At 39.1% G+C, this 20,999-nt stretch overlaps 1 protein-coding gene across 2 annotated transcripts in view; it reads right to left on the bottom strand.

The window, feature by feature from the left end:
- The window catches only part of NR1H4 (nuclear receptor subfamily 1 group H member 4), a 61,246-nt gene that overhangs the window by 33,589 nt on the left and 6,658 nt on the right, over window positions 1-20,999 (bottom strand). Inside the window, exons 2-3 of one of the 2 annotated variants that reach the window (XM_018556635.1) lie at window positions 11,639-11,774; window positions 2,250-2,615 (exon numbers count right to left, since the gene is read on the bottom strand). In XM_018556635.1, coding sequence (XP_018412137.1) covers window positions 2,250-2,615; window positions 11,639-11,723 — 451 coding nt within the window. In that variant the 5' untranslated portion in view covers window positions 11,724-11,774. Of the gene's footprint in view, window positions 1-2,249; window positions 2,616-6,956; window positions 7,069-11,638; window positions 11,775-20,999 lie in introns of those variants that run through there. The other variant, XM_018556637.1, reaches the window with a different exon arrangement.

Here is a 20,999-nt window from a genome sequence, read left to right as displayed (position 1 = left end):
AATAAAAATAGAATATAAAAAATAAAAAGTTTATAAAAAATAAATACAAATAAAATATTTTAAAAATCTGAAAAAGTTAGAATAAAAAACATTATCGGTTTCGGTTTCGACCTGACATTTATTTTCATTTCGGTTTCGTTTCGGTGCACCTCTTGTTAACAGTCACACAATGGCCAGACAGACACAGAATACTTAGCTATTAAAGCTACTTAATTAGGTTTTTTTTTAACTATCTGTCAATTATCTAATTTTATTAAATTTTGAACTACATTTGTGGAGTGGAATTACTTTATGTCATCTGTCAAACATTAACAGGTCTATTCACTAAAGGGTGAAGGGTTTGGAGAAGGTAGAAGAAATAAAAAAAAATTGTATGTGTAGTAATTCTTGGAGGTACATGAAAGAACAGCTGAGGCACACATGTATTATGTGAGATTTTATGCTATTAGAGCCTTTTTATGAATTTATACAACTACAACAGTGACAATTACAGTCATGCTGTGCTGTGACTAATCTGAGCAGGCAACCTTTGTCCTAAAAAGGTGAGTTAAGTTGAGTTGAGTTGCAGATGAGTCTGAATGAAATGTGACACAAGAGTTGTATAACATGGTTAGGATTAAAGTGGAGTAAGGAATACACCTAAAGATTATATAGGTTGGGCAGATGGAGAATCTATGTCCAAGAGATAGTAGCTAAAGGTAACCCCTGACATGATATGCCCAGTGATATCTGCACCCTTTGTGCCCCTAAATAACTAATTATGACCTAAATATTGATTGATTAAAATAATGCAAGAGTGCATTTAAAAGCAATTGGTGTTTTTTTTTCTGACAGCTGACCATTGCTGCTTGGGCTCGCTTAACACTGTGTATTAGCCTGCCCTTTCACCTGATCTTTCCTATCTGTATTTTACCCTCATCTTTTTAACCCTAACCTTTTCTTATATAAAATGTTATGTATGTTTAAAGAAATGATGGCAACAGTCTTGATCGTCTCCCTGCAGAGAACTGTGACTGTCAGTCACCGCTCCCAGCTCGAATTCTCCCCTCTCCAATCCTCCAGCGCTGAGTGGAGGAACGAACAGGGGAGGGGGCAAGCACAGCTGGCTTTGCCTCTAGATAGGCAGAGCCAGCTGTCACTCACGCAGCTGGGTGGATCTCGACAGTATTATTGGGATCTGCTGCGGATTGGGCAGTATATCGCAGGCAGTAGCCCACAATATACTGAGCTTTGGGTCACAGGAGGAGACTAGTTTATGTCCTCCCGTGACTCTAAAGAGAGCTATGGGGAAAAACCCTTACCCCATAGTTCTTTTTTAAGTGGTTCAACTCTCCAGCATTTATCAAAACTATCATTTTTAAGTAAGCCGACCCTTTACCTACATACTCTCCAAATGTAACATGCACAAGTCAGAAAAAGCCATAATCCACATCCAGTGCCCTGTAATCACCTTTCCTTGTATTAAAAAAACACTTAACCTAACATAGATTGTGAGCTAGCAAAATGTTATTTTCTGAAGCAACAAGTAATACAACCTGAGAAAAATAATTAAATCAAGTTAACTGTTACCTTATATCTCTTTTTGAAGTATGTACCCCTTTATAAAAAGCCTTTTTTATTGAGTAACACCTGGTGTGGGACACATAATTTTAATTGCGTATCTATCCAGTTCTGAGATTTACGCAGCCCTGCCATGCAGCACACAACTAAGTAACAGTTTCCGGTTTTATCCCTCCTGCAACCTGTAGCTAGACAGTGAAAAGCAGCACAATGAGTTTATCCCTCTGTCACTCTGCTCTCTCTTGTTATCAACATGTTCCTTGTTAGCACATAAGCGCTGCAACATACTCTATCGGCTCCCTCTCCCAGTCTGAGCTCCAAAGTACAGGGGGATGCATGAGGCTGATATCGGGTCAAATATATATGTACTTTTAAGATTTTCTTTTTTGTTTTTAAACGGTACATGTAATAATTTATTAATAGATATAGAGCTGCATGTATTTGTGCTTTTTTAATCTGCTTGGAGTGCAGGTTTACTAAAATTTCTAAGCTCGTTTCATACACAATGTATTATTTGCTAAATCTTTATAACAATACAGTAAACTTCCGCTTTAGCAAGTAAAATTACCCTTTGGACCTGTCAAAATACTCTCTGGCCACAGAGTAACCATGACATATATATACATATATGCAATGCATATACTATGTACTGTATATATATATATAGATATATATCCAGACCAGCTTACCTTTGCATCCTTCACATGTCAAAGCATTGTAATGGTAGCCAGAGGCTTTGTCTCCACAAACAACACACAGCTCATCTCCTTTAACCCTTCCAGCACAAGGGCTAATCCTAGCCTTCTTCGCAGGTGGCAAATCCACAATGTCATTGTCAATAGAAAACAAGCTGTCAGAAGGAATCCGTTTCAAATCATATATTCCATTGGAACACCAGTCCTCCGTTTGTTGTGAGAAATATCCAGAATTGACATGATATTGCGATGAAACCAGTGGCTGGTGGATGGAAGAATACTGTATGTGGTTGTAGCTGGTAGAAAAGGAAGGTCCTTGTGAGTCATGGTCTGGTGAATGAGCATGCACTGAATGTATTCCTGAAAGAAAATAAAAGAGAAGAGCTGTATTTACGCTCACCAAGAGATGTGTGGTTGTAAAAGAAAGGTATCTTCAGTAAGATGCATATTACAGTCAAATGTCAAAATGTTTGTTCAATATAAAATTTGTAGAAAACAAAAACATTGGGGCCCCCCAATCAATTATGTCACACAACAAGGCAATGCTAAACAGGAGCAGTGACCTAGATTTAAGAAAGGAGCGAAGCTTGATAAAAATAAATTCTTCACTCGGCTGCTCTAAAGTAGCACTTTGACAGTGTATAAAAACCTGACCCTGACCACATCCCAATTGTGCATCGGTATGGAGTAAAACTCAGGCCTTTACTAATACAGATTGTAAGCTTTCATGGACAGGGCCCTTCTAACCATCCTGTTTTGAATTGTATTGTGATTGTAATGTCTTCCTTATATTATAAAGTGCTACACAAACTGTTGGCGCTATACAAATCCTGTATAATAATAATAATATGTCCCAGTTTCCAGCTTATGTAGCTGTAGCTTATACTTGCTGTTACTAAGAGGCAGCTTGCTTCTAATTTGGTCACAGAGTTGCTTGACAAATGATCCTCATTGTTTTTTCTTCAAAGGCACAAATGCCATTTCACATTGTGTCACCTCATTATATGGGATTATTTCTTAAACAAGTCATTTTCATATACAGTTTACTATGAACCTCATTAGGTATCTAAAGTGAAACTGAAGGCCAGAACCTCTGTTAGGCTTTTCATTGCTGTCTGTGCCATTGTGAAGGGTTTTCTTCACTTCTTGTCACAGTGATGATGGATGCAGATACAGACAGAAATGAAACCACTTTTTTAATAGCAAGTTAAAAAAAAAAGGATAGAACAATTAAGATGTTTTTTTTGGCCTCTATCTCCCTTTGGGAGATTTTTCCTCAGTTTCTGTTCCAATGACTATGGCCACCAACAAGAGAAGTAGGGATGCACTGAAATTTTGTCCGCCGAAACATTTTGGCCAAAAATGGCACTGTGTGCAAATTTCCAAAAGTACCATGAACAAAGGGAAATGGTGGCAGCTGGCAGGGTTTGGGGTGGGTGTTGTGTTGATTGGTGTGCTGCTTGTACGGACCGGGGTGTCCGAAACGTGTGACAGGAGAACAAAAAATCTCTTAGGGTCCTACGTGTTGTGATGAGTAGGTACAGGTGACTCCAATCGGTTTGAAGTGGAAGTGGTGATGTCCAAATAAGTGAACCACACTTTAGAATCTTGCCACTTGGACACCTAACAGCCTTCACTTCTTTGGACATCCCCACTTCAAACCGATTAGAGTCACCACGTACCTACTCATCACAACATGTAGGATCCTAAGAGAATCGCTCCTACCTTCGTTGATGACAATGCATCACCATTGACCTAACGGTGAGTTTCTACACACCACACATGTGATCATTTTATTATTGAATTTTCACCTTTCCTCGTTTTCCAACGTTAAACGCCGGGAGGTGCAACACTCTTTTTGGTTCATCATTAACACCATGCTAAACAGCAACAACATAACTTCAACAGGGCTTACTCATCTACCCACACCTTCACACTTGCATGGTAGTGGCGCTTCCTCTCTCTTTTTTCTGCTCTTCTACCAGACAATTCCCAAGAGATAACCCTGTTTCTAGGACTCAACAAACATATTCCTACATGAATACATCAGCATGACCTCCGTGTAAAGATCACAAAAACACAAATATTTATTACAAGATACACAGAACTGTATATACCAACAATAATAATGTATATACATCCACCTTAAAAACCATGGTATCCTATAAATATATCCATCAACTGTGTCGTCTGCTTCGTAATAATTATTTCCAATTAGGGATGTTTAGATACTAGTGCCGATGTTTGGCATTTTTACGAGAACTACCAGGATTGTAGAAGTTGCAGCTGTGACTGGGCCCTGGCGCTCCACCACTGTCCTGAAATCATTAGCCTGTACTGTTTTAGAAAAACTGTCACATGACACTAAACATAAATGTATCGGTAATTGGTACCTGTGAGTGCTTGGACAAGTATTAGTACTTGGACTGGAAAAAATGGTATCGGTGAATCCCTAACGTATATATATATATATAAAATCATACATTAAATACATTCTCTAGTCTAGTCTTAGAGTACGGTACTTGGTATCTGAACATTCCTATTTCCAATGTATCTTTTATTTTAAAGTTTACTTCTTGTAATGAATCCAGATGTACTGTCCAAACAAGGAAATGTTCAAAAGTACCCCTTTATTTCACTGTAGGCATACACTATTACTGTCATAAGTTTACATGAAGTAAACTTTAAAATAAAAGATACATTGGAAATGTTTGTATATATGATGTATGATGCTGTACATCAAGAGTAAAGCACTATGTACATGGTAAAATAGCACATTTCTTCTAGGGGTACAATAAGCAATCTAGGATATTTTAAAGTGACAGGAATTAAATCTTACAAATGCATTCACATACCTTAACTATTAACAAAAAATATATCTTATTTGTGTATCACTCAGCTGTAGATCCTCATATCATCTCTGAATTGGTGCTGATAGGGATGACACCCCGCAGTGACATCATTGCACATGCGCGTGACGTCACCACACGCATGTTCGATGACGTCATCGCGATGCGCGGTCATCTAATTGACGCCTGCCGGTAGCCATCTTGGTGATGGACGCCGGCAGAAAGAGGAGGGGACGTTCACCCGGCGGGATGAGGTCCCCTCCTCTCTCCAGAGACTTGCGGGCTCTCGGTCCATGACCGAGTGCCCGACTTTTTAAAGGGGGTGACACCAAAATGACTGTCAGTCATTTCGTTGTCACCGCTCCAATGGTGTCACCCGGGTGCGGGCCACATCCCCCTTGTGACACCACTGGGTGCTGACACTGGGAGCCACCGCTCCAAGCTTGCTCCCATAATAGACAGAGTTTGGAGAAGACAGGAGAAGTGAACAATTTAGGACAACATAGCTGATTTGGAAAAATTATCCAATTCATTCAGCTCACTTTCCAGTTTAGCTATATTGTCATAGATTATTCACTTCTCCTGCCTTCTCCAAACTCTTTACTCTTTTGTGAATAACCCTCTATAATCTCAATACAAATTAGTAAACTATACGTGAGATTGTAGTCCATCACAGGAGTGAACTGGCTACTTTATAACACACATAGGGAACATGGGGAACAAAAGTAGCCGCCCTCCAGAAGGAAGGACAGTGTCAGCATGAATTCAGAGATGATTTGAGGATCTACAGCCGAGTAATACACAAATAAGATATATTTTTTAAATAGTTAAGGTACTAGGATGTATTTTTAAGGTTTAACTCTTAAGTTTAGTGTCACTTTAATTCATCTGAGACTGATCTGGTTTTGCTGTGATTGTTGTTAAATGGCTCATAAACATGGTTTAAATATCGAATCAGTGGACAAGTAGGTCTGTCCAGGAACCACAGGTCAACTTTCCACAGCAATATGAGATCAAGAAGAAGGAAGTTTCTGCATCTTGTGAGAACAAATCTCCATTGTGAAGTTTCTACATATGCTCGATAGTATGTAAGAAATATATTCTGTCATGACTTCATCTACCATACAGAGATTCCGAAAGTGCAGTTGTGGTTGTGTGACATCACAATCGCTAGGAAGAAGATGCAAGGGGGCATTGCCCTGTGCACATGGAGTACACATGACTGAATTTTTTTCACACTACTGTAGATGTTTGGCCAAAGATTAACCAACACACAGTAAATATATCCACCATAAATGTACTGACATAAAATACATATTTTATAAAACACATTTCTCTTCTGTTCATTGAGGGACACAGCATAGATCTTGAATCTGTAACCATAGCGCTATAACCCTATGGTTGCTTATTTAAGATCTATGCTGCGTCTTTCAGTGAACGCAGAGAAAATTATTTTATGGAGAGTACAAAAATCATATTATTCTATTAGATCGTACACAATCTAATTACTAAAGATTTAAAACATCAACATGTTGGGGAAAAACTATGAATCACAAGTTGCCTATTTGATTTCTTCAAATGACTTCGAGGTATGTAACAGAATGTTATGACTCTTGCATAACATTACTCTGAGTGCTCTGCAACTGTTCCAGAAGAGGTACTCAAGTACATTTTTGACAGGAGACTTTTATCTCAGCTGTCAATTTATACAAGGAAGCTCTAAGTTTATATGAAAGTTTTACAGAAGCCGTCAGAGCTGTTTTTTTTAATATGTCAGCGTCACACAAAATGTTTTTACATCAGTAAAGTTCAATGTGCAAGATCTACATATTGCATATTAAAATACACCTACCGTTTGTTTTGCTTGTTCTCACCATTTCCATAATAAAACTAACGTCCTCCTTTAAAAATGTCTTATGGTTTACTGTACAGCTCTTCTATATACAGTGATTGTTGCCCTTGCATTCTCTATCAAGCTGAAAATGAGAGTTTCCTTCTACATCTGGCAGGCTAAGGTGTGACAGAACAGAGGTTATATGCTGATTACTGATTAACTTCTCTGAAGTACAGCAAGTTGTAAATGCTAATGTGGTTATCTACTGATTTAAAGTAGCAGAATGTTCAGAAATTGTTAAATTTCTTGTTTTCGCTATATTCCTTATTCAAGAATTTTGTTAACCACTATGCAGCATAGTAAACATTACCAAGTCCGCCACTATGTTTCGAAAGCATGATGAGATTTACAGAGGTAATTGCTAAGCAACATACAAGGAATAACATTACTGAGTCTGTAACTGACAAAAAGAAGAAGGAGAAATGAAGAGGCAGAGATTTGGACTAATAGACATTGTGGCCGATCTCTGTTACATAGATGTTTTTTGGATGAATATATTTTGTAAGGCATCAGGGTTCTGCAACTATGCAATCACCTCAAGGGATAAAAGCTTTAGAACACCCCCATTTTTCCAGTTTTCATTGAAATGTACGTAGTTTAATGTCTCAATGTACTCTGAAAATAAAGCATAGAACAAATAAACACTTGGACATCCAAAAGAAATCATGGATTAGTTTTCTTTAACAAAATGTAATCTAAATGTTTTACTCATCAAAGTTGCCACCTTTTGCAGATATAACAGCCGAACCCACTTTTGGCATTCTTTCTACAACGGAAATCAAATATTGTTCAAAAAAGTTCTTCCCAAATCTTGCAGTTCCTCTAAATGTGGTGCACTTGTAGGTTGCTTTGCTTTTATCCTTCTGTCCAGTCCATCTAAACCAGCTCTGTGGGGTTTAGGTCTGGAGACGGTGCTGGCCATTCCTTGATTTGAGGACTACCATCTTGTTCTTTTTTTCTAAGATAGTTCTGACACAGCCTGGAGTTATATTTTGGGTCATTATATTGCTGTAGGATGAACCCCTGGCCAACTAGGCATACACCAGAGGGTATTGCATGGCGCTGCAAAATGCTGCGGTAGTAGTTATGGTTCAGGGTGCCACTCAATCTGTGCAAGTCACCGACTCTGGATCCAGCAAAAGAGCCCCAGACCCTCACGCTTCCTCCTCCATGTTTGACAGTTGGTGTCAAACATTGAGGAACCATTCTTTCACCTACTAAACGGTATACAAAAACACTGCGTGATGAACCTAAGATCTCAAATGTTGTTTCATCGTTCCAAAAGACCTTCCAGTCTTCAGTAGCCCACTGGTGGTGCTTTATGGCTCACGCTAGCCTCTTTTTCCTATTTTGCCATCTTAGTAATGGCTTTCTTACTGCCACTCGACATGTCAAGCCTGCAGCTCAAAGTCTTTCCGTCACAGTTGAAACAGAGACTTGCTTACTTCAATCAGTGTTAAGATATGCTTGAAGCTGTTGTCCTGTGAGCTGCCTGTTAAGCAAGCTGTTGACTCTCAGAAACTTGTCTTCTGATTCTGTTGTGGCTTTGGGGCTGCCAGGCCTCTTCCTTTGAGAGTTTCCAGTTTCCAAGTGCTTTATGATAGTGTAGGACACCTTGGCTTTCTTTGCAATTTCTCTAAATGAAAGACCTACACTTTTAAGGGTTATAATGGTCTGTCTGTCTTCCTTTGTTATATGGCTTTTTCTCGCCATTTTGAGAACAATATACTACTTCCTGCAGAACAATACTGTCTAAATATTGCTTAAGAGGGTGTAGTAACAGTCTGTTCCAACACTTCTTTTATACAGACCGAGGGCTTGTGAGTAATCAACAAACGTTGGGACACCTGTAGGAATTGTTAGCATAAACTTTCAAGGCATAATTTACTTACATTGCTGCAGAACAAATGTGAGTTGTTAACCCATTACGTCTTCCCTAGCAAAGGCCCTTTTGTATAACTCTAAATGTACATTATTTTGTTAACCTAAACTTCTTGTTAAACCTCTGGCAGTTTACCGCTTACCTTAGTAGCATTTCAGGTTATACACCAGACTTGAACTGCTTATATTTCAATAAAAACTGGGGGAAAAATGGGGGTGTTCTAAAACTTTTGACCGGTACTGTATGTGCTGAAATATTTATTCTTTATATATTTTTGTGATTATGAATCTTAGATCTGTATATGTTATTTGAGGAGGACTGCAGAGAGGTATAGTCCCATGGCTATCCACAGAAAAGTTCTGAGATGTGGGGCAAGTTTGAGGAATCATTGACAATTTGCTATGGAGCCTAGGCAACCTCGGTACTCCAGCTGTTGTGGAACTAAAAGTCCCATTAGGCACTGCATGACTGACAGCCACAGGCATGATTCCCAGAGGCAGGCATGGGGTTTCACCAAGCTAGGGTGCTAAGCTTGCCTATTCCTGTAATAAGGGGAATTTTTATTACGAAAGACACCCGAGGGTGGCATACAGCTGGCACCACAAAAATCGCACAAGAAACTGGAACATTCAGACAAGAAAACAAACACATCAACAACATAGTATCCAGAAGGTTTCTTATCAGCAATAAAACTCCATACCTACTGCACAACCGTTTGGGGTATGTTTTTTTATTGTAGGCATTTACTGTTCCCTGTTATGTTCTGGTATTAGACAGAGGACTTTTCCTCCACAAAAGAAGATAAATGAAGTGATCTATCACACATGCACTCTCTGACTTGTAGGTGTGGCGTCATCATTCTATTTATGGTTCAAGCACATGTGTATAAAGGCTAATTGTTTTTATCTCATCGCTCCATCAAAAAAAAAAAAAAAGAAAGTTTAACAGAACATAGTGTTAGCAGAGTTGACATTTGGTTATCGTGAGTTAGACATTATCAGGCTTATGAATGTGACTCAGGTCATTTGTAAACCAAAAGTGATTTTGAAATGCTATGTTAATATTTGAATTGGTGACTGGTATGAAGCCATTTCCTGTGTTGTATTATAAAAAAGTGAAGGTCTTTTGATGAGGCTACACAAGGAGCACTTCTGGGCAGTAACCAGTGACAACCATATCTATCACTAGTTTATTGTAGTCAGAAAACTTAAATGCTATTGTCGATTGCTGAACTTCACAAGCCTGTTTTCACCATTTTCAATCTAAACTCCAGTCAACAGTCAAAAATGGCTATGTAGTTAAGGACGTCAGGGGCCTGCCCACATCCTGAGTAGAAAGGACAGAATAGGAGAGCACTGGTTGGGAATGAGACAAAAAAGTAAGTGTTCACCCTTTTCCTTACTGTCTAGTCTGAATGAGTGGTGTGCAAAGGGGAGGGGGGTAAATGCCTGAATGATGTCTTCCTGTATCTGGAGGGTACTTCTTTATGCATATAGCTGGACAATATACAGGTTGTCTATTGCAGAGGGAGCTTCCTTATTTTTAGTATTTGCTACCATATTACAATTAAGCCCTTTTAATGGTTTTTCGTGACTATTTAGTTGACATACATATTGTATGTGTATGATTACATACACTGGTATATTACATTGAAAGCCCGCCTCCAGCCAAAATTCGTTAGAGGCTTTGCTTTTATTACTGTCTATGTTACAATTTGAAGGTTTTCTGCTCACTTCCTGTCAAGAAGAAGAGAAGAGTTAGCATGTTTTCATCGCTGTCTAGTACACACAGCAGTTGCCGCGCGGCCCCATTAATTTCAACGGGGCGACATCCGCGCTGCAATCACTAAAAAAAGATAAAAGTACCTTTTTTGCGACACATGACTTGCAGCTTTTTTAGCCGCAATCATGTTTAATTACAAGGGCGGAATCGTGGTGGGAAACTGCGTAATCCGCCAGCATGACTGGGGTGCTATTAGAAAATAATGGCACCTCCAGCACGATCGGCTGTGGTGGGCAACTCCGTGACGGTTTTGTGCACGATTGCCGCACGGTCAGGAGTCGCTCAGGTGTGAACCTAGCCTCAAAGTGGATCTTGCACCACTTATTAAACCATTATTGTATAGGTAACAACCGGCCCACCCCTCCATAATAAATAATTGCCTCAGTTGTAATAAAACTCCAAGTTTTAATATAAAATAAAATACCTTATTTTTGCCCACTAGTCTATGATTTTATGCTCTGGTGACATCCTCCTGGTAAGTCTAAATCAATAGATGCTGGAGGCAGACTTCGGACATGAACCCCAGTCTAGTGAGAATTAACTCCCGATACCACAGCAAAATGTTAACATAATTGCATGTTGCTAGATCTTGTTCTGCACTTGCGCAAGATCTGGTGTGCTCACCTTCCATTGGCCAGCTAAAAAATGCAGGAGGAAGAAGCTGGCTGCTGATGTCGTGCATTGGAAAAAGAAGCTGGCTGCTGATGTCATGCATTAGAAGATAGTACTGCCATCAATGAGAAGAGGCTGCCAGAAGAATGCAAGGCTGGGTGACATGGGACAAATACGTCAACTGGTGAGCTCATGATGTAATTTGACTATATAACAAAGTTCTACACATATTAACTAGAAGATTCATGGATAAGGTGTAAGGTCCACTTAATGTACTTTTAAAAAACATTTTTTTCGTAACCTAAGATTTGTTAATTTGATTTTTCTTCATTAAGCTTATTAGCTCATATATATTTGGACTTACCAGCAAATTGGGAGCCGTCTATGAGAGATATCCCCGTGTCTCCTGGATGATGACAATATCCCGAAAGGTCAATTTCAGATTCCATCCAGGTACTTCAGTATATTCACCTCAGATGATTTTAAATTGTAGTCTTGACCTGTTACAACATATGAATCAATAGATTTTTTTTCTTTTAATATCATATATATTATCATTTATATTATTTGTGTATCACTCAGCTGTACATCCTCAAATCATCTCTGAATTGGTGCTGACACTGTCGTTCCTTTTGGAGGGTAGCTACTTTTGTTCCTCATTGTCATTGTGTGTGTTGTAAAGTAGCCACCACCCCAAGCTCACTCCTGTGATTTTGTTAATAGTTAATGTTCTTGAATGTATTTTTAAGGTTTAACTGCTGAGTTTAGTGTCACTTTAAGGTGGTAAGTCAGAGTTCCTCCCTACCATCTGGCATTGTGTGGTCATGAGGAAAGGATTTCTATCTCTGCCATGTTATTTGGTGACATTTGATGTTTGGCATGGTTTAAAAGTAATTTCAGGTGACTGCTTAGAGTGTAAATTAGTTAAGAGCTGATGGGGCTCTGTGAGTGGCAAGTTAAGTAGGATGCATCATAGACACAAAGTGATGATGTGCCTGAACAAGCCACCTGGAGAAACTGCCTGCATGCCCATTTTATTGTTCCAGAGATCAAAAATGGCATTGCTGGATTTCCTTCAAGCATAATGTCAGACTTCCCACACACATTTAAGCAATTTAAAACTATGCCAAGTAGCTTGAGGACTGTTATACCCAAACTGTGTGTAGCAGGCAGGTGTATGACTGTCATACAGGAGCAAAGTTCTTAGGATAGCTTAGTCCGTTGTTATGTGTGCTAAACTGGTATTCCCATTAGCCCATGTCCTCATGTATGATGTGTTTGTTAAAGAACCTTGAAGAGGTTATTACAGGAGTGTTACAGTTTCAATTGGGAGGTAGTAGACAAAACTGTACAGGATGCCAGGGAACACCACATAACAGTCGTATGTTTAAGACTGAGAGATATAGAGGAATCAACGTGAGATCACAGAAACCCACATTTTTTCCAAAGAGTTCCAATCTTTCTGGCATTCTGGTTACGATTTCCATATATTCCACTAGATTCAAGTACTCCTTTGAGCTATAGCTTCACCTTCTTTTCCAGTGGCTGCAGTAGAGATCAGGTGTTTATGTGACCTTATAAGTTATGCACTTTCCTTTATTTACAGAGGAAGCATGGGCTGACCTTCATGCGTGGTTTTATTTGTGTTAGTTCATCCTCAATAAGTCACAAACACTGTATGAATAATTGCCTTAGACTAGATTGATTTGGTAAATAAACTGCTGTAATCTTATTATTCAATGTAATAGGTAGGTCTGTAGATTGAGCTTTACCAAATATCACAATAATTATTGTACTTGAAAAGTCAGCCAGTAGCATATGGAGACTATTGGTCAGAGCACACTGTGCTGGAGCATATCTGCATGACCCTTGCACACAAATATTGGCTGAGTTTCAGAACTGATTAACTAAACAGAAAATGTTCAGCAGAGATAGGAGAGATCCAAATTCATTGTTAAAAGCCTCTACCACAAAAACGTTATTCGATTCTGCCAAGTATCTTATTCAGAATGAGCCTTATCTAACAAAGTTTCTTTAATAAGAACTGTGCATGTGGCCTTATGGTGACTACCTAAATTCATAACTACACTGAAAAATAAAAGCTGGAGAATACAAGTTTTACTCTGACAATACAGACAGTTCTTACAAATGAGGCCCACATAGTTAACAGGAATGTATATAGTTATATATAGATATAGATATATCTATATATATGTATCTATATAGATATACAGTATATACACACACACACAGACTATATATGTATATATGTATGTATAGATATGTGTACCGACTCTCAGACTCTCTCCTAGCAGAGATGTGACTGTCTTATTTATTCGTAGGCATTAGCTTAATTTCGCTTAGCCGTAATTGGCCAAATTGTAGATGACATTTTGTATCTCTTGCTTTGTATTTCAAACATTTGAAGCCTAGGAGAAGAGGGATTCTACAGAAACTAATTTTGGTAATGTGACCTGTCAATGAGCTAGTATGCAAGTGGAAGTGGGTGCTGGACCCAGATCCTTAGCTGTTAGGTAGGAAATCTTTGTTTAGGCCCAATGGACTAGGTTTGGCTGCTGCCCACAAAATAGAGTTCTCCCTGAATACGGGGATTACCCTGCTTGGGAAATATATGTGTAGATATGCGAGAAGTAGCACCAAAAATGTTTTAGGAGTCCAAGAATGTATTTTACTAATTCGACAAATGGCAAAGGGATAACATGAGGCGGCCAACCAGTTTCACCCTTCATCATGGCTACAAAATATAGAAAACATCACAGTAATGCGCATGAAAGATGTCACTAAGAACAAATTAATCATATCATTGATAAAATGTCACTACAATTAAGGAATTTTCTTAGGGCCCAATGTAAAAAAGGTAGTCAAAACCAAAAAGTAACAATAGATGATATTACATTACTAAGATTAAAACTGTACAATTTAATTTAAGGTTGAGGGACACTGAGGTCACTAGAGGGTGTGGAAGCTGTGGTGCCACCGGAAATGGGAGAATTACTATCATTTTATAGCAGTGCCACCAATCCAGCACATAGGAAATGTTAGCCAAACTGGGAACGAGATTTAGTGCCTGATATTTTAAGGATGCTGGCTGCAGATCAATGATATAAAGATAGATTGTTTAGGAAAGCTACAAATGAAAATGACTTCTACTTCCTTTGCATTAAATACAGACAGCCTACTTCACCTCTACACATGTCTGCTTCCCTGTAATGTTCCACTGGACATTTATTACATGTTCCTGCACCCAATAAAATGTCATAGATATTGTAATCCATAGTCATTCATAGTGGCCTTGTCCCTTTATGACCCATCAGCTTAGTATCCTCCTCTTCTTTGGTTTTGTCCCTCTCTATTTGTTCTATTGGTTTTACCTCTCATGTGTATTCTGTTTGTTTATTTCTTCTTTTATATACCTTCTTGGTGTGATAGTGATTACAGTACATATGTACAATATGGGGGTCTACTCTTCTCTAAGCTTTCCCTACATGTTTTTTGTCTAGATGTTTCACATATGAATTTATATTCATTTGATTGTAGTATATACATAGCACAACATGAAACCGGGTTAACTTTTACATACTTTTGCACAATTTAGTGTATTATACCTATTCAGAGATAGAACCTATATTTATTTATTAGGGTCAGGGTCCTAAAACTCACAGATTAGTTCATATTCCCTACAATGAGTGACAACTATGTTATTTTAGTTGATTTTAGTGTGACTTAGAAAACTTGTAATAACGTTTCCATTACAAGAAGTTGTTTTTATGTGAATATTACATTATATTCAATAGTAGAAATGTCATATTAGTAATCTTACACAGTGTGGCTGGTGCTTACCATATACCAGATAGTCTTCCTCTGCATTATTTGTTACAACCCTTGGATTGTCATTACAGAGCTGTAGCATACAGAAAACCAAGGGAGGGGATTTTAAAAATATGCCAAATCTACTATATGGTAAAGCACCTTTTATCTTTGGCAAGCCCCGCCTCCTTTTCAAGGACGCTGAATGAATGCAAAAGGCTTCCCTACTACAAAATACATATGGAGTGTAGGAACTATCGATTCTACTTCCCACAACAGTCATATATTTTCCATGAGAAATATATCAGCAGTCAACTCTTCATAGAATGTACACATCTTTAAACATTTCTCTTGTCTGAGCTTTAAAGCCCAAATGAACATTCAGTTTTAATCAGCTAAATACATTTCAGGTGAATCAAAACTAAAGGTGTACAAAGTCTTACAGTTGGTGTTCTGTAGAATGCAGTAGAAAAGACTGCACTTGCCAGCATGCAGAAAGACTCACTAGGGAACTATACTCTGGTTCTCTGTGTGTGGAAGCAGTGGTCTCTCTGCAGAGGTTTAACTGTCCCTCACCAGCATGCATAAGGACGCTTGCTTTCTGTGTGTGGAATCAGTGAACTCTCTGCAGAGGCTTCACTGTCCCTCACCAGGATGCAGAAGGGCTCTTGCTCTCTCTTTTAATTAGAGAGCTCTAGCTAGAGTCAGCAGGGGGCATGTAGGGCTTCTTCAGAGATACCACTGCTTCCATGCAGAGAGCAAAAGTTCATTTTTGAAGAGGGGCATATAGGGCCTTTTCCGAGATACCACTGCTTCCACACAGAGAGCAAAGGTCCATCTCTGAAGAGGGGCATGTAGGACCTCTTCAGAGAATTCACTGCTTCCTCACAGAGAGCAAAGGTCCGTCTTTGAAGAGGGGCATGTAGGACCTCTTCAGATAATTCACTGCTCCCGCACAGAGAGCAAAGGTCCATCTCTGAAGAGGGGCATGTAGGACCTATTCAGATAATTCACTGCTTCCACACCGAGAGCAAAGGTCCATCTCTGAAGAGGGGCATGCAGGACCTCTTCAGAGAATTCACTGCTTCCACACAGAGAGCAAAGGTCCATCTCTGAAGATGGGCATGTAGGACCTCTTCAGAGAATTCACTGCTTCCACCCAGAGAGCAAAGGTCCATCTCTGAAGAGGGGCATGTAGGACCTCTTCAGATAATTCACTGCTCCCGCACAGAGAGCAAAGGTCCATCTCTGAAGAGGGGCATGTAGGACCTCTTCAGATAATTCACTGCTTCCGCACCGAGAGCAAAGGTCCATCTCTGAAGAGGGTCATGCAGAACCTCTTCAGAGAATTCACTGCTTCCACACAGAGAGCAAAGGTCCATCTCTGAAGAGGGGCACGTAGGACCTCTTCAGAGAATTCACTGCTTTCACACAGAGAGCAAAGGTCCATCTCTGAAGAGGGGCATGCAGGGCCTCTTCAGAGAATTCACTGCTTCCACACAGAGAGCAAAGGTCCATCTCTGAAGAGGGGCACGTAGGACCTCTTCAGAGAATTCACTGCTTTCACACAGAGAGCAAAGGTCCATCTCTGAAGAGGGGCATGTAGTACCTCTTTAGAGAATTCACTGCTCCCACAGAGAAAGCAAAGGTCCATCGCTGAAGAAGGGCATGTAGGGCCTCTTCAGAGGTAGCACTGCTTCCGCACAGAGAATAAAGGTCCATCTCTGAAGAGGGGCATATAGGACCTCTTCAGAGAGTTCACTGCTTCCACACACTTTCTAAAGATAACCAGTTGTAAGACCTGCACACCTTCTGTTTTGATGCATGTTGAATGTATTTAACTGATTTACTTGAAAGTTCAGTTTGCCAATAAATGGTACATGTAGCTGAGCTGTGAAAACACCAGGAAAACAAATATATTTCCCTAGTGTCTACTATGAAAGGTTCATATCTAGCTCGTTAGCAGTGATGCAGCTGCAAATTTCCACACAATGCCCATGCAACAATATGCAGTTATAAGATAAATAATAAAGTACAAGCAGAAAAAAAAAAAAAAAACCTCTTAATTACAATTTTAATTATAACTCAAAAAGATATTTTGTATACAGTGTACTAGTTGTGTGTCCTCAGCACATTTTGATGAAGCGGTTACTACTGCTCAGAATTACTACTGATTACATTGATATAAAGGATGTCACATATTGTTTACTTTGCATCAATTAGTGTGTACAGTATATCCTGTTTTTAATGAATAACCAGCTGAAACATTTCTATCACAGTGAATAGAATCATCTGTACTTACTGGACAAAATAAACAGGTTTTTCTCCTAAACCCCACAGGAAGCTGATAACATATATAACCTTTACTATCAAATATTTATTTTTACTTGTAACATCAAAATGTTACTCATACAACGAGAATTTTTTTTTTAGCATTGTTGTTTTTTTAATGAGCAGAAACTAGATCAAAACTCAACAGAGTCAATGGTTCCTGAACATTTGGCCTGATCTACTAAAGGAGTTGAGAATCTTTACATATTACATTGTGTGTATATTTACTCCAATTATCCCGCCTTGTGCAGATAAAATAAGTAAAAAGGAATTTGCTATTCACATTATTGGATAATTGAAGTGAATATTCAGACAATTTATTGTGCAGGCTGGCTCTATTTTATGGAATGGTTGAGCTTTACTGTTTCTTTTCAAGATGCAAGTCTATAGTGCTGATTTATAGGGCGTTTGCAGTGCATTACTGCCACTAGATGGAGAAGAGGAGCATAGGAAATGTCTATGCTCCTCAGCTCCATCTAGTGCAGTAATTAGCGCTGCGCACGTGTTATAAAACAACCCCTATGAGTTGGTTAACTAATTGAAAACAATGCCCTCCCCTTGTGGCTAATAACGTTAACAGCTGTTAGGATGGCAGGCTGAATCAGTGTAGTGGCTCATCAAGCAGTTAATCTACAAATGTCTACATTAAAAAAAAACACATCATTATTACATGATTATTACAAGCATGTAAAAATGTAAAAGACATATCCGCATTTATTCAAAGGTAAATACTGCAATAATAACATAAAACAGCCACTTGCTAAAAATATATTTTGCCTTCACTGGCGAAACATGTTGGGTTTATTTTGGGCTATGGTTTATGCCTTGTAGCACTTTATAATTGCTGCTCCAACTGAAAAAGATGATTAAAGATGAAAGAGAGTTAATTTGAAGGAGACCAAACAGGAAGTCTAAAGAAAGATTATATAAACGAAGGACCCAGCTCTCTTCCTCTCTCTCTCTCTCTCTCTCTCTCTCTCTCTCGTTCTCTCTTTCTCTCTCACTCTTGTTCTCTCTCTCTCCTCACTCGCTCGCTCTCTCTCATCTTGTTCTAGCTTTTTACTATCTCATCCTCTTATCATTTCCTCTATTTCCTCTAAATCAGGAAGAGAAAAATAAATACATTTGTGTTGCAAAATAGAAAAGTATTCTGACTGTGATAAGACAAACCCTAAAGGTCATAAAGAATAAAATCAGTTTTTGAAATGAGGGACAGTAAAATTCAAGAGGGTTATATAAATCTAATCTTTAAACACAAATTACACTTATCCTTTAGACCCCTCTAAAGTAATGTCACTGCTCCCTCCCCACACCGATCTCCGATATGCCTGACTCCGGGTTCTTCTTGACGTCCTGCTGCATACATCGCATTATGTCAACAAACAACTGGGGCCAGGCCCAGCGGAAATTGGTCAGTATTCATCTCTGTGTGGAGACGGAGCAGTGACATCAGCTTAAAGGGGCCTAAAGGATAAGTGCACTTATCCTTTAGGATTTATAAAGATCTAAATAGTTTTACCTTCTCTCATCTCAAAAAATTAGTTTGGTAATGACAATTGACAAACAGATACTTTTCGGTAATTGCAGGTTTTCGTGTTTTTTTGCATACCTTATTTCTCCTTTTCCCCAGTCTTCTAACAGTGGGCATGTTAACTAAGGGCAGACTACTAGCTCTCCCTTAACTTCCTGGAACTCTGGCACATGTGACTAGAGATGTGACCATGCACATCATCTTAGGAAAGGAAAATGCCTTTCCCTGAGATTGTTTAACTAATGAATGTAAGAGGATTTTATATCAGCATGCAGAGCTGCATGCTAATGTGACTTTTCGTGAAGGGGGGGTAAAGGTCCACTTTAAAGGGGCCTAAAGGATAAATCCACTTTGTTTTAAACTCCAAACAGCAAGCTCACTGCTTGAAAGGGGACTAGGGACTCTTGAAAGGAGTACCAATCCCGGGTGCTGTGATGTTTTCAGAAAGCTATATACAGCACCCTGCTGGCTTCTCCCACCAGCCATAGTAATCTTCCTGCATTGTATCGAGAAGCACAGAGACCCAGTGATCACTGGATTTAAAATAAGGTAAAGTAATGAAAAAGCAAAGGTTTTATATGAAAATTTCAGTAGCATGTTGAGTAGGGTGAAAGAGAGAAACCATTCAAGGCAAAATATAAGCAGGTGAAATTTCACCTTTAAAATGTTCCCATTTTGTGCAAAAAAACTGTTTCTATTCACATTTCACTAGTTATGATTTCTGTACTAATACTCTTCTAGTGGGTGGACAGGGCCAACAAATAATTTTGCTGTGCAACACTAAACTAGACCAAAGTCAGCATAAACCTAAAAAGCTAAATTATTTTAATCTAGCAATGTTTAGACCAAGAGTGGGCAAACTCCGGCCCTCCCGCTGTGGTGAAACAACAAATCCCATGATACATCTACCTCTAGGAGTCATGCCTGTGGCTGTGAGAATAATGCGATGCCTTATGGGAGTTGTAGTTTTACAACAGCTGTAGGGCCAGAGTTTGCCCACCCCTGGTTTACACCAATCCCATCAATAAAATGTGTCTGTAAGTATTAGCTTATTTGGTTCTACTATAGTAATAAAATGAGCAGCATTAAGTGTATGACTGAGGAAAGAAAGAAAAACTTGTATGAAATAATTCATCGTTTTAAGAGTATAGCCCATGTTAGCTGTTTAATGGTTCTAAAGGTCTTGTTAAAGGTAAAGACTTTTTCCCATACATACAGGGATTTTTTTTTTCTTGTGACCCAGCCCTTTTATGCAGGTAGAGTAATAGCAATAACATATAAGGGAGAGTTCAAGGTCAGCTGAAAATATGATGTTCTTCCTGAAGTCAGCAGCAGAGCTGAGTTTATCAACTGCTTTGTTTTGCTGTCATCTTCAGCTGGCTCACGGGAAATACTCCAAATCTTAAAGCATAGGCCCAGCCAAAATATATCTTCTTAGCTTTAGATAGATTTAGGAAGGGTTAAAAACCATGGCAGGATTTTGCCGTTATTCAGGAGTAGTGGAGAGATTTCCTTCACTTCCTGTCCTGCTAACAATGTTTGTGGTCAGAGTTACTTCGGTTTCCGAATCTTCATGACCCCTACTGATACCCACCTGATGTGTGCCATGATTTTGTGGTCAGCGTGCCAAATAAGTGGGCACGCTCTAGTGAAAATGATAGAAACTGGGGAAGGGCGGGCGGGTCTTCTTAAGGGGAGGAGAGCCGGAGCAACTCCTCCCACAAACACGGCCAAGATACCTTGGCCTATTACTTATCAGACAGGAAGTGAGGTAAACTCTTCAACAGCAACACGGGGAAAAAAATGCTTTTCTTTAATGGAAGGCTAGAATCCTTATAAGCTTTTTATTGCTTTTTTGTGTCTTCCTGTGTGTCTTGCAATATTGTTCTCACTTCCTGCGTAAAACTGTTGCCAGCAGGAGAGGAAGTGAGTGAAATGTGTCAAACAGTGTTTAACAGTAAAAACTGGACAGAGATTCCAATCCTTCCCCATTGAACTCGAGATTTTAACTTGACATACACTTTATATTTATAAC

This window comes from Nanorana parkeri, unplaced genomic scaffold (genome assembly GCF_000935625.1).
Source record: "Nanorana parkeri isolate BGI_ZX_2015 unplaced genomic scaffold, ASM93562v1 scaffold244, whole genome shotgun sequence".
Taxonomy (NCBI): domain Eukaryota; kingdom Metazoa; phylum Chordata; class Amphibia; order Anura; family Dicroglossidae; genus Nanorana; species Nanorana parkeri.
This window is presented reverse-complemented; position numbering and strand designations above follow the sequence as displayed.